The sequence below is a fragment of the Anopheles nili genome, chromosome 2 (assembly GCF_943737925.1).
Source record: "Anopheles nili chromosome 2, idAnoNiliSN_F5_01, whole genome shotgun sequence".
In the NCBI taxonomy this organism is placed as follows: Eukaryota; Metazoa; Arthropoda; class Insecta; order Diptera; family Culicidae; genus Anopheles; species Anopheles nili.
In genome coordinates, this window is record NC_071291.1 from 22864775 (window position 1) to 22876842 (window position 12068).

At 46.6% G+C, this 12068-nt stretch overlaps 2 protein-coding genes across 2 annotated transcripts in view; one reads left to right on the plus strand and one right to left on the minus strand.

The window, feature by feature from the left end:
* Window positions 1-9608, plus strand: part of LOC128731649 (uncharacterized) — a 43912-nt gene extending 34304 nt beyond the window's left edge. Inside the window, exons 7-11 of the mRNA XM_053824781.1 lie at window positions 1537-1585; window positions 6092-6382; window positions 6484-6662; window positions 6729-6932; window positions 7016-9608. Coding sequence (XP_053680756.1) covers window positions 1537-1585; window positions 6092-6382; window positions 6484-6662; window positions 6729-6932; window positions 7016-7714 — 1422 coding nt within the window. The 3' untranslated portion in view covers window positions 7715-9608. The remainder of the gene's footprint in view (window positions 1-1536; window positions 1586-6091; window positions 6383-6483; window positions 6663-6728; window positions 6933-7015) is intronic.
* Window positions 9609-10093: 485 nt separating this feature from the next.
* On the minus strand, window positions 10094-12068 carry LOC128732159 (uncharacterized). Its single transcript, XM_053825332.1, has 3 exons — window positions 11972-12068; window positions 10771-11164; window positions 10094-10530 (listed from the first exon to the last, which is right to left on the minus strand). Exons 1-3 carry the CDS (start codon window positions 12066-12068, stop codon window positions 10278-10280), a joined length of 744 nt encoding a protein of 247 aa, XP_053681307.1. The 3' UTR covers window positions 10094-10277.

Here is a 12068-nt window from a genome sequence, read left to right on the forward strand (position 1 = left end):
GCTGCTTGGCGCTCAAACACGAGCCAAGTGTATCTTTAGCGCAAACCACCCTCAATGTAGAACTGCGCAAAATTTCCCCATAATTCGCACACAAACAGAACTTGGATGCGCCTCTTCAAGGGAGTGGAGAGACACGCGTGTCAATGCACGATGGGGACGTGTGAGAGGGAATATGGTGATGGATCGAGAGCGTTTTTGGCATCCTCGTCAGGAGGCCCGTGAGATCCGCCATCGGTCCCGTGGACTCGGTGTGTGTAGCATTTTTTCATTCGCTAGGCTCCGCAAATTCCGTAAACAAATAGCAAAGGTTAGTGCAGAACCGATCAGGGAGAGGGGTTCCGGTGGAGAGCGGTGGGTTTTGGTGGCAAACGACTGTGTGATCATCCACTTCGGTCCAGTTCGATATCGGCGGTTTCTTCGAAATGGTCGATCGTGTGCGTTGTCAGATTTCGTTGTCTTATGTCAGATTTTCGGTGTTTCTCATCTTTGCGCCAACTCTAGTTTGACCTTTTTTCAAGAAAGCGCAGTGTGTGACTCTTGCCGGCCGTAGTTGAGAGTTTGAAAATCCAGGAAAAGAAATCATTGGACGAAAGAGACGTTGTTGTTCGCGGTGCCATGACACAGTGGATGGTAGATAATTGCCAGTGATCGCGTGGAGGCATCGTAGTGAACATGTTTCGTCGTTTTTCACTGTTTGATGCCACCCCACCGTCGGCAACGGTGTCCGTATCGCGGCCAAAACCTCCAGTACCAAAGCTGCCCCATTCGAGCTCTGTTTCAGACCAAAAGACCACTGTAGTGCCCGAGTTTCGGATACCTCCTCGTACCGATCCTATTAACATCGCAGGAACTGCTGGTGGTGATGACAGAGCTAGCACTAGTACGCTCTCCAGCAATGGCAACGGAAGTCCACAACTCCAACGGATAGGTTCCAGTACCGGGGAGTTGCTCCATCTTCACACACCATCCCATTCGCCAGGATCAATAGGATCTGCCTCGTCAGCGATCGTTTCACCGCAGCCTACTGGAAGTGGCATTAAGCTGCTCTCAGCTTCCTCTCATCGGCAGGCGTCAATCGGTGGTTCAGCACCCGCGAACTCTACCGGTATCCTACAGCAGCAACTATTCGCGGCTTATCGGAACAAAACCGCTGCCCAACAGCAGCCTGTACACAATGTTCCTGTGGTGCCGGTTGCTAATAGACACGTGCAGACTACCAGAGCGGCCGAAGCTCGCGAACGATATAGCTCTGGACGGTCCATTAGTAGTCCTGTTGCGGTTAACCAGTTCGGTGCACTGTCTTCGTCACTTCCGTCCACCATCAAGTACTATTACACCTCTCCGACCTGGTACTCGCGCTACAGTCATTCGCTGCGTATGAACGTTTTGCGTCGCTCAACCAGCGCCCACGCCAACCAAAACGTAATTTCTCTAGACATTGCGATTGTACTTTTGCTTGTTCATACAGCTTCTACGCACCCCAGTGATACAGGCAGTGATTTTTAATGGATTGTTTCGCTTCATTTCCTCTTTCAGCTGCCCGTCGCTGATCCATTCCTGGAGAAGGTCCCACTGTCGGATTTAGGTGAGTCTACGAGATATACACGGTCGATGCGAGTCGCAAACGCCCATACCGGCGTCTTATGAGTCGTGTTTTTTTTGCTTCCTTGCTAATGTATTTATAGAGTTTACGCGATTGATTTGCTTAGGGTAGCTGAAGACATCTTGCCCTACTACTGCAGCAGCAGATTGTAGTTAAAGCCTGACTGGCTGCATGCATCCGGCATTTGTTTTTTCGCCACATTAAACTCTTTGATAGATTGCCAAAAAGTAATGTTACTTCGAGGTAAAGCATTAGCATTAGCTGTTAGCTGGGTGAGACGGCTACAGAATAACTGAGCGAAAAACAGCTCGGAGTCATAAATGTCAAAATCGTTCTGACAGTTGGGAGATTTATTAACGAGAACGTTGAGGACATACGTGGTGTGGCCGAGGAAAAATCATTTTTAGGAACAAATACAACCAAGTGGCGGAAAAATGACATGGTTATGAAGGGGCCATTCCCGAATTCAAAAGAACTCTAAATTTCAATATATGCTTACAAACCTTATCGAAGGCCCAATTACGCTATAAATTTGTTTTGCGAATTCGCATTCACCTGAGCATTTGAATGACTAGCAACATAGGACATCGAGCATGCGTGTTCGCAGTTGATCGGATATACCAGATCCACCCCTCTGCGCACTATCTGTCAATATGTATGTCTAGTGAGATCTCTTGCTCAACCCTCGCCCCTTTTGGACTCGATTTTTTCGTGAGAGAACGTACTTGACCCTGCGGAAGGCATTCCTTAGCTCACCGCACATGCGCGCAAGATACTGACACCGGCGAGAGGGATATTGCCTTGACTATTCGTGATTTTGGGACATGAACATTCGGTCAAGATCGGTCAAGATCGGGGCGAGATCTCACACCCCAACCCTCGCTTTTCCTCGCGTATATGTCACGTAGAAGAAGGGTCGTTCGTTTGAGCCAAGAAAATGCTTGCGCATGGTCACTGTTCCCGCTGCGATGGGCCAAAGCAACGTTTGCTGTCGTCAGCGGAAGCGCAGCTGAAGCAGCCAGGACCGGTACAGCACGGATTAGTTGTTCGGTGAATGTTGGGAGTGTTGTATCTGCACCGCAAAAAAAAATCGCAAAAATAAGATCATTTGCTCCTCCTCGGGCCTGTTGCGCGTTGGTTTATTTGGTGAACTCGAACGCTTAACTGTGGTGCGGAAGTTCGTTTTCGAAGTGGATCCGTGGTTTTACTCGTGAAGGCGCTCAATTTTCCATTCCATTCGCTGGTCGCAATCCTTCCTGTTGGGGATCTGCCGTTCCGATTTGGGTTCGATTAGGTCTAAAGCCGAGCATAACGTGTCGTGCGTTCTTTTACACGCGCTTATACGAGCGTCGTATACTACTTGTTGCGTACCGTGATCGTTGTGTAAATATTATCGAAATTATGATACGCCTTTTCTACACAAATAAGTGAACATAACGGAGCTGTTGAATCGAAAACGACTGCTACGCGTAATCTAACCCGTCCGTCTAGAGAATGTTATTCATGCAAATAATAAAAAATATATCCACTCCAAATTGTTTGCTGTATGCTGCGTGCGTGATATTGTAATGTTCACAAAACTAACGCTACGTAGACAACGTATAGTGCTCTAGCTCTGTCCCAACTTGCACTGTTAGTTTAAAATGTTAGATATTGCCTTGTTAGATAGAACCCAAGAAGCAAAAAAAAACAGGTTTATGCTTTGGGCCGCCGTACATGTGTTCCTTATACCATTCACCGCATGATTGATGTTAAAAATAGCACGTACGAAAATATTGGAAATCATTTACACACGTCCTCGCTGTGTGTGGCGCTGTCGTGGGTGTGTATGGGTGTTTGTGCGTGTAAAACAAAGCCAACATAGAGCGGCAAGGCGTACGGAAGTTGGAAAATTATCGTTTGTATCGATCTTTCTCTCGCTGCCCCCAAAAACACAAACAGCGTTTTCCATATGACGCCAATGTTAGAAACAACACCGGTTGGTCGGGGTCTTCTGCTCACTGTTTCTCTTCGGTTTTGGTTTTTCGTCCTCTGTGACGTCACTCGTTGATTGGCTATTTCGGCGATTGTGGATGGAAAACTGCGTATCCTGCTGCGAAAAAGGAACGCCCTAATGTCCTCTCTGCATACACGGGCAGAGTCACTTAGAAGGGGCACGGCCTCAACCTTTGCTTTAAGCGTTGACAGTGATAGTGAATGGTTAATTATAGCAGTATTCTGCGAGATGGCGTCGTCGGTACAGTTTGATTATTGTCGTTCAGTCTGCAAGTGTTCAGCAGCAGCAATATGTGATGAGGTTTGGGTTTATATTAACTTCTCGTAACGTTACATACGGCTATCACAAAGAACTCACACCGATAGAGCGTGCCTACCTTTATCAGCCCTTGCAGCTGATTGTCGGTACCACTCGGTTAAGATGGTTGCTGAAAACCAAACATGTTGGGGAAGGCATGTCAGAAGTGCTTACCGAATGATATTTTTATCCCCCTTACTCGGTCAGATTGACCGGCGTTCCGCACATTGGACTTCGTCTAGACATGGGATGGGAAGGCGTTTAAAGCATGATGTGAGTGTGTGGCGTGTGGTGCATACCATCGCTAATTATTTGATCCCCGTGTGGCCCATAAACGCGCGGATCAAAGCAAAGAATGAGATGATGGTGGCACCACCGACACACCGAAAAGGAACCTTTATGGTGATCTACGGGCGCTCAAGTGCGGTTTTCCGTTGCTTTTCCTCTCGGAAGATCGCTGCGAACGATCTCAAGCGAATATTTTTTGAAAACGTCTTTACAACCAAAAGGGCAACATTGGGTTGGGAATGGTTTTTGGTTTTGGGAGAATGGCCATATCCCGTCAACAAGCTAGTAAAACATTGCTTGCAGTAACTCAGGGTTGGAAGTAGTATTTTTGTGTCGTTGCTTTTGCCATGCGCGGAATATGGGATGTAAATTGGAAACGAATCGGACATTCATTAGACGCCATCAATTAGGGTCAGCTGTGTGCAAAATCTCAAACATCACCCTGCATTCTGCACATGCTGATGTCCTTGTGCGTTGAGGTGGAAAATAATTAAGCAGATAGTAGTGTCAACGAAAATAATCTAGTCTAAGCTTTATGGATTGAAAAAAATTGATGAGCTAGCTTCAGCTTTGTTTTTAAAGAGCATAATGAACAGATTTTATTTTGTATTTAATTGAATCGTATAGTAAAAGTTGTCCCATTTTTGTTGCATCACGTGTGCTTGTCAAACTCCTTGTATCATGTAGTACACTAGCGTACCTTTCCTGCGTATATGGTGTATTTGTATTAATCAATCAACGGAAGCTTATGATGGTAACAACCAAATTCGTTATCCAGAGTGAAGCTAATGTACTATAGTAGTGCTAACGGCGATGGACCCCGGTATCGGGAGTTGGAGTAGCCTCAGTGGCTTCGGGAGTGGTATCAGCTTCGATACCGAGCAAAGTCAGCGTAACGACAGCATCGCGTCAAACTTCACCAGTTCCGCTTGCTCGAGTGCCAGCAGCCTCACACAGAGCAGTAGCTGCTGCTTAACCTCCTGTGCAGAACCAGGAGGCAGCAGTGGGGGCATTGCGAATAAAATCTGAAAGTATTCCATAATGATGCTCAACACACCAAACCCTTTGCTTTTCGTTCATCCTGGCACTATCTCCATGTAACAGCATGAAAGCTATGACGTGCAATCAACAGCTGCGGGGAAGGGTGTCTTTGCTTTCATTTGGATAATTTATACGACGAACAACTACGGACGTCTTTACCGCATGCACAAAAAAGCAAAACTGTCTTATCCCGCCGTGGCAGATTCGATTTATAATCACTTTTCGGAACCTAACTCCTTGCCGACTGTAACCAATATGACTGTCAGGAGTTCTTTCATAAAACGGCTTCCTCATTAAGCACACTAAAACAAATCCGACATCTGTGTTGGCTATAGAGGGATCTCGATCTGGAGGGTTTAAACTAGTATTGGCCTAATGGTTTTCTCTTTATTACACTCCCGTTTCCCATTCGGGTGATTCTTTTGTTCGTCAATTCCACGCGCGGTATAGTGTGTTATGTGAATCCAAACTTTAAAAAAATTAGTAACCATAAGAAAGGCATCAACTATGGCTGCAGGCGGCGTTGGTTTGCCAGCCGAGAGCCATGGCCCACGCTGCACTTCTACTCGAACTACGCCGGCCGGCTGGTTCTGGGGGCCGGCTATCACGATTTCTTCAACACCGAAACGTACCCGTTGGAGAGCATAAAGGAGTTTGAGGCGGTGTCGAGCGCCTGGAAGCAGCACCTGGCGGAGTTGCTTAAGAAAGGTCTGCTGCCATCGACGACTAGAGGGTTCTTTCTTCTTTTAATTTTCCACTACTGAAGGCCATGTTTAGTTGGTCACATTATTTTATCACATTTTCAAAGCGTATTTCGCTCGGAACTAACAAGTGTTAATTTTTTTCTGCATTTCGATCATTTACAGAGGAAGATGAGTCACAGATTTTCGTCAAGTTCTTCCGATTTCATAAGTGCTACGATCTGGTGCCGACCTCGGCCAAGCTGGTCGTGTTCGATACGCAGCTGCTAGTGAAGAAGGCGTTCTACGCGCTCGTCTACAACGGAGTTCGTGCGGCCCCGCTGTGGGATTCAAAGCGCCAGGAGTTCGTTGGCATGCTCACGATCACCGATTTCATCAAGATTCTAAAAATGTATTACAAATCCCCGAATGCGTCGATGGACGAACTCGAGGAGCACAAGCTAGACACTTGGCGAAGTGAGTAGTTCAAGAAGATGACTGATTTAATCGTTGATGTCGATTGCATTTGTTCCTGTTTGCAACTAACGCTTGTTCCTTTCGTTTCTCTTCCTATACAGAGGTGCTTCAGGAAGATGTAAAGAAGCTGGTTAGCATCGGCCCAGACGCGTCGCTGTATGATGCCATCAAGATGCTGGTGCACAACCGCATCCATCGGCTGCCAGTGATCGATCCGATTACTGGCAACGTCCTGTACATACTGACTCACAAGAGGATACTTAGATTCCTATTTTTATATGTAAGTGCACTGTGTTCGTCGACCTCTAATGGTTGTTTATTCATTGAGCCGTTTTTTTGTTTGTAGATAAATGAACTACCAAAGCCATCGTATATGCAGAAGACCTTGCGAGAGATTCGCATCGGCAGTTATAACAACATCGAAACGGCTACAGAGGACACCAGCATCATCACAGCGCTGCACAAGTTCGTCGATAGGCGCGTGTCCGCGCTGCCGATGGTAGATGGTGAGGGACGCCTAACGGACATCTACGCCAAGTTCGATGTCATTGTGAGTCGACATTGGCCCTTCGGCCCTCTTGGTTTGCTGTGAACGAAACAACTTATTCCCTTTCCTTGCGTTGTTTGTTGTAGAATTTGGCTGCCGAAAAGACGTACAACGATTTGGACGTGTCACTGAAGAAGGCAAACGAACATCGAAACGCCTGGTTCGAAGGGGTGCACCACTGTACGCTGGACGAAACGCTTTACACCATCATGGAGCGCATCGTGCGCGTTGAGGTGCACCGACTGGTGGTTGTGGATGAGGTAAAGAAGGTGATTGGTATCATCTCGTTGTCGGACATCTTGCTTTACCTGGTGCTGCGACCCAGTGGCGACGGTATCGGTGATTCTGAGTCACTCCGTGCCACCGATCCGAAGCTTCTGAAAGGGGTGGGAGCTCCGGGCAGCAGCAGCAAACTGCAGGGCACCAAGCGCGACAGTAGCAACGAAAGCATCGAGGAAGAGAAGGAAACCACCGAGGAAGAGATGGCGTCAGCGGAGTTGACGGTTGCCGGGGATGAAGCTCACAAGACTGAAACCGTCACAACGCCGGATGCAAAGGACGATGCAGATGCCGAGACGGAGCAGCGCTCGGACGAATGCGTCGAGTCCGTCCCGGAGCTGGCCGCAGAGGAGTTGGCAGAGGAGGCCAAGGAGGAGCCGGAAGATTCGGCATCCACACCGGTCGATCGCAGCAGTGCCAATGACTCTCCCGTGGCGCAAGAAATGCTCGCCACCGATGTCCCGCTGCAGGCCGTCCAGCGGGAGGTGGGATTAGTTAGTGAGTAAGTAGGGCAGCCATTGCGAACGTTCCAGGTTCGGGTCGGAGCAGATCGGGGGTGAGTTCGACTTTATCCTCTACTCCGCCCGCAGTGCGCTTGTGTCGCCACCTTTTTTGCGTGCGTGTGATATCGGACCGCCATGGGTTTCCAATTGTAGTGGAAAAAGCAATGGGCGATTCCGACGAGTTGGCGAATGAGAACTTGAAAGCTTGAACGGCTTAGAGCGGTTTAATGGCTAGGGGTCGTGGCTGTGTGCCGATAATGGATGGATACTTGTGGGGTGTAGTTGTAAGTACAAACAAATAGCCAGAATGGCAATCAAAAAAGCTTCAGCTGTGCAGTAGGACGAGCACCGGCTAGAGATCGGCGCCATTGCAGCTACAACTACTCAAACAGAGATGTTTTTGCAACGGTCAAAATCTATTCGCTTGGGCTAGAGTCTTGTTCAAGTACTTTTTCCATTACAATAATCGCTTATCTCTAGTAGAGAACACTATTGGAACACACTATTAAATCTGCGAAAGAAAGAAATAGCAAAAGTACGCGACTGTGGGACAGAAAGCCAAGACGGAGCGGAACGCATTGTCTGCAGGTTATCTCATTACAGTTTTCTATAGATTATTATTTTCCCGATTAGTCATTGTTTCCGAGACCAGCTTTTTAATATGTATCTGTATGAACATGGAATTAGGTACGTTTTGTTTTACTCTATGGATTACTGGGACGCAGTGGAAAATTGAATTGCGTCGGTACTTTATGGCAAATATTTGAGTAATTCCGATGATTATGCAAACTGATGTGAAGAGAGAATGCTAGATGAGAACACCTAATGCGACTTAAGTAATTGATTTTAACATTAATTTTGCCATGGGGCACAGTTAACGAAATAAATTGAAGTAGTGATTGATTCAAACTAAGATAGCACCGCGGCGGAGCAGTGGAATGAAAAACCAAACTTATTTCATAGTAATTTAAAACGATATAGTGTATAGCAGGCGAAAGATTGGAAAACAAAAAGTATAGAAAAGGCATAGCAAACAAATAACACTGGCTACAAGTGCAAATGGGAAAATACACACACACACACGTAACATTTGTGAATAGATAGGAAGACTAGGCAAGAAAAATGAAATCTAGAAATGTTAGCTATACACAAATAGAGATATACTATTGCGCTATAGCAATGGAACGTAAAAGATCCTCCAAAGCGCAAAGATGGACCGATGCAATATCGTGTATGGAAGTTTAAGCATTGTTAGCTTTTGAATGCGACGGTTCGTTGCCTACGGTGCGTTTCGAATGCTTCGTATCGTTTATGTTCTACTGATTGATTTATGGCTCTATTTACAGCGAAAATTAAACACGTCATCTTGGCGTGAAGCTGGGACAGCATGCATGCTCAGAGGAACGATACATTCGCAACCAAAAACAAGAAATGAGAAGTGCTTGGAAGCAGTTGTAATATTAGTGAGAATGAATCAAGCTATGCAACGTAATTTTGGTGATAAAAACGAGGAGCAATCCTTCCCTCGGGAAAGTGTTCGTGTGCGAAATGGGTTGCTGATGCGATAAGAGTGCATCTGCTTGTGTACATTGAATGCTTTTCTCTTCCAGTGTGTGGCAGGGAATGCTTGCCAATCAGCATTAATATTGAGGTTAGCAGCAATAGCCTGCGACAAAACCCGACCAGAAGGTGTGTATGTGTGTGTGTGTTGAAGAAGAGTTACACTATATAGAAGTAAAAGAAAGTTACGTTGTTTCGCTAAGATGAAAAAGAAATAATGAAAAGTTAAGTCGCGGTAAAAAATTAAAAAGATAGCTCATATAAACACGTGCCGTATGCTTTGAAGTATTCGATCATGATGACCACGGCTTTTGAAAAAAAAAAAATTACGAGTTTTTGGTGCTATGTCAAGTAAGCATGTTTTTTTTTTTAATATCGTACTGTCATCAGGTTATTTTGTAGCACTTTAAAACTCATGATTTAAAAACAACACATTTTTACATCACTTTTATTGCCAACATCTTCTCTACCCCATCGATCACTTAGAACAGTGAACGCGTTGAAGCGGTAGCAGCCAGTGAAGACAACCATCTCCTTAAATTATCTACTCTCAGCGCACTAAGTTCCTGCCTCGTGTGTGGAAACTTTGCACACCAAACTCGCAGGTAAGTGTACTGTCGAGATTTTTCAGTTCTAGCCAGATAAAGCATTCCGGGATCGAAAGGAACATGTTACGTCGATGGCTGGTAGGCCGGGAATAGCAGGAAACTTAACCGTTAGTAGGAGAGATCGATTGAAGTATCAATCGGTGGGTGGGTAGGAAGCAGTCGCGTTAGCTTTCACCGTGTCCAGGCTGCGGCGAGATAAGAAATGGGTCAGGATTAGGGAAGGTGAGGATATGCAGTGGATCCATCCATCTGGCAAGGGTGTTTTTGAGTGGAAGCATTTTTTTTCTTCTGAAAGTTTCTGAACTTTCAAGACACAATACGACGTTTGAAATTCCTTCTCATTTGTGTTGCCACCTATCACCAGCGCGTTTGTGTGTGCGTGTGTGTCCTGTATGTCCTCACAGCTCCTCGTGATCCCGCTCTTGGTGTTGTGTGGTGGTGGTTGTTGTGTGCAATGGCATTTCAACCGTTTCGACCGTCCCGCGGACCCGTTGCTCCGGAAGCTGAGACCCATTCCGGAAGCGACTCGGCACGAACGTGACCGTGCCGGAAGCGCTGTGCACGGAGTTGTGTTCGTTCGGTGTCTGAGTGTTTGCCGACGGATCCGGACTGGTCAGCGTAATGCGTGACGACGGTGCCGGCGGATCCTCGCTGCGTGTGGTGCGCGTGCGTGCATCATTTGAAATGTTTCGTGCGCGTGTGTTCATGGGGAAAATGAAACAAAAATGAATGGTGTAGATTTGTTCGTCGCACTGCGGGCGGATTACATTGAACGGGAACCATGCGGGAAACGCGGAGCTAACTACTATGATACAATACAATCCCTCCCTTCGAACCCATTTCTGCAACAGGAGCTCTTGCCTCGCGTCCTGCGAGAGCCTTCATAATTACCTATCGCGGGCCTGAATCTCCGAGCTCACAGTCACTCCTCGCGGCTTACGGAAGTCACATTCTACGGCGAACGCGGCATCACCGGGCGTGACGATGTCAGGATCGTGCTGGACGACAACGATGTTAGAGTACACCTCACCGTTGTTAACCGTTTGGCACTGGTCTAGATTGAACTTCATCTCGAGCGTTCGACCGGCACGTTCTGGCTTGACGAAGCACGGTTTAGTCTGCTTATAGTAGCTACCCCGCGTGTACATCACGCCCTGGAAGTCCTCTTCCGTCTTCAGCTCGATGCGCATCGAGTCTGCACCGCATCGCAGATTAACCTTTTGTAGGCCTTGTGTGGACGCATCGATCTTAAACTGATCGCCTAGATCCTGCTCGAAGAGGCTCTCTAAAAGGGAACGCAAGGGACAAATACGCATGATTAGTTAGAAACAGAATGGATGGATGCATAAATATAGTTCAAGCTTATTGCGAATATTTGCCTATCAACGGAAGCCGGTTAGATTTAAATTTGATTAGAGGCGCAAAACTTCTGTATAGAAAACGAATGACTTGTAGAGCAACATTTAATCATTTCTTTCCATTGTGCTACAGTGAGTTGAATTCTTCGACCGATGAATGTATGCACTGTGATCATGGTTGATCTTTTTAAACTGCTTCCAGTTATTCGTTCTACAAAAGCTTTACTAACGAGATAAAATAATTCAAAAAAAAACATTCTCTATTCGACAATTTCATGCAACAAAATTTCATCAAAGAACTGTCAGAACGAATGCACCCTCAACAGGGAGGGGGCGCAAAAGCATACCATGTGCCACAAATACACAAGCGGCAAGCCGTATACATAAAACCGGTTCCAGTGGATGCTCTTTTTCTCCCCTGCGTCCACATCACCCAATTCTCTAACCCACTCGGGAACCACCTGACCAGAACAGAATAACGTGGACCCATATGCGGATCGAAGAAGCTTTTGCGGGTTGTGAAAACGTCGAACACGTTTTTCCCCGTTATTCGTCGGCTTTCTGTCTCAACAAAGCGACGGGCAGCTTTTCTCCGCCATGACTCATCTCGAGACACGGATCTCGTGCATCAAACGTATGACGCACTAGCGGCTTTAACTTTTTGTTTTTTATCACTGACTATTTCCACTAGCTTTCCTGAACCTGGACCCGCCACATCCACACGTAACACTGACCTTCGGGTTTGGCCTCCGATTTGGCAAGTCCACTGCAGGATGGAAGCAGCAATGCCAGGCAACACCAGACGATGGTAGCACTCCTTTTCGTGACCAT

Coding starts and splice junctions, on each gene's coding strand:
- LOC128732159 (XM_053825332.1), bottom strand. CDS start 12,068: ATGGTCACGAAAAGGAGTGCTACCATCGTCTGGTGTTGCCTGGCATTG. Junction 11,165..11,971: donor ATCGGAGGCCAAACCCGAAG/GTCAGTGTTACG, acceptor GTTCCCTTTTAG/AGAGCCTCTTCGAGCAGGAT. Junction 10,531..10,770: donor GAGATTCAGGCCCGCGATAG/GTAATTATGAAG, acceptor CACCACACGCAG/CGAGGATCCGCCGGCACCGT.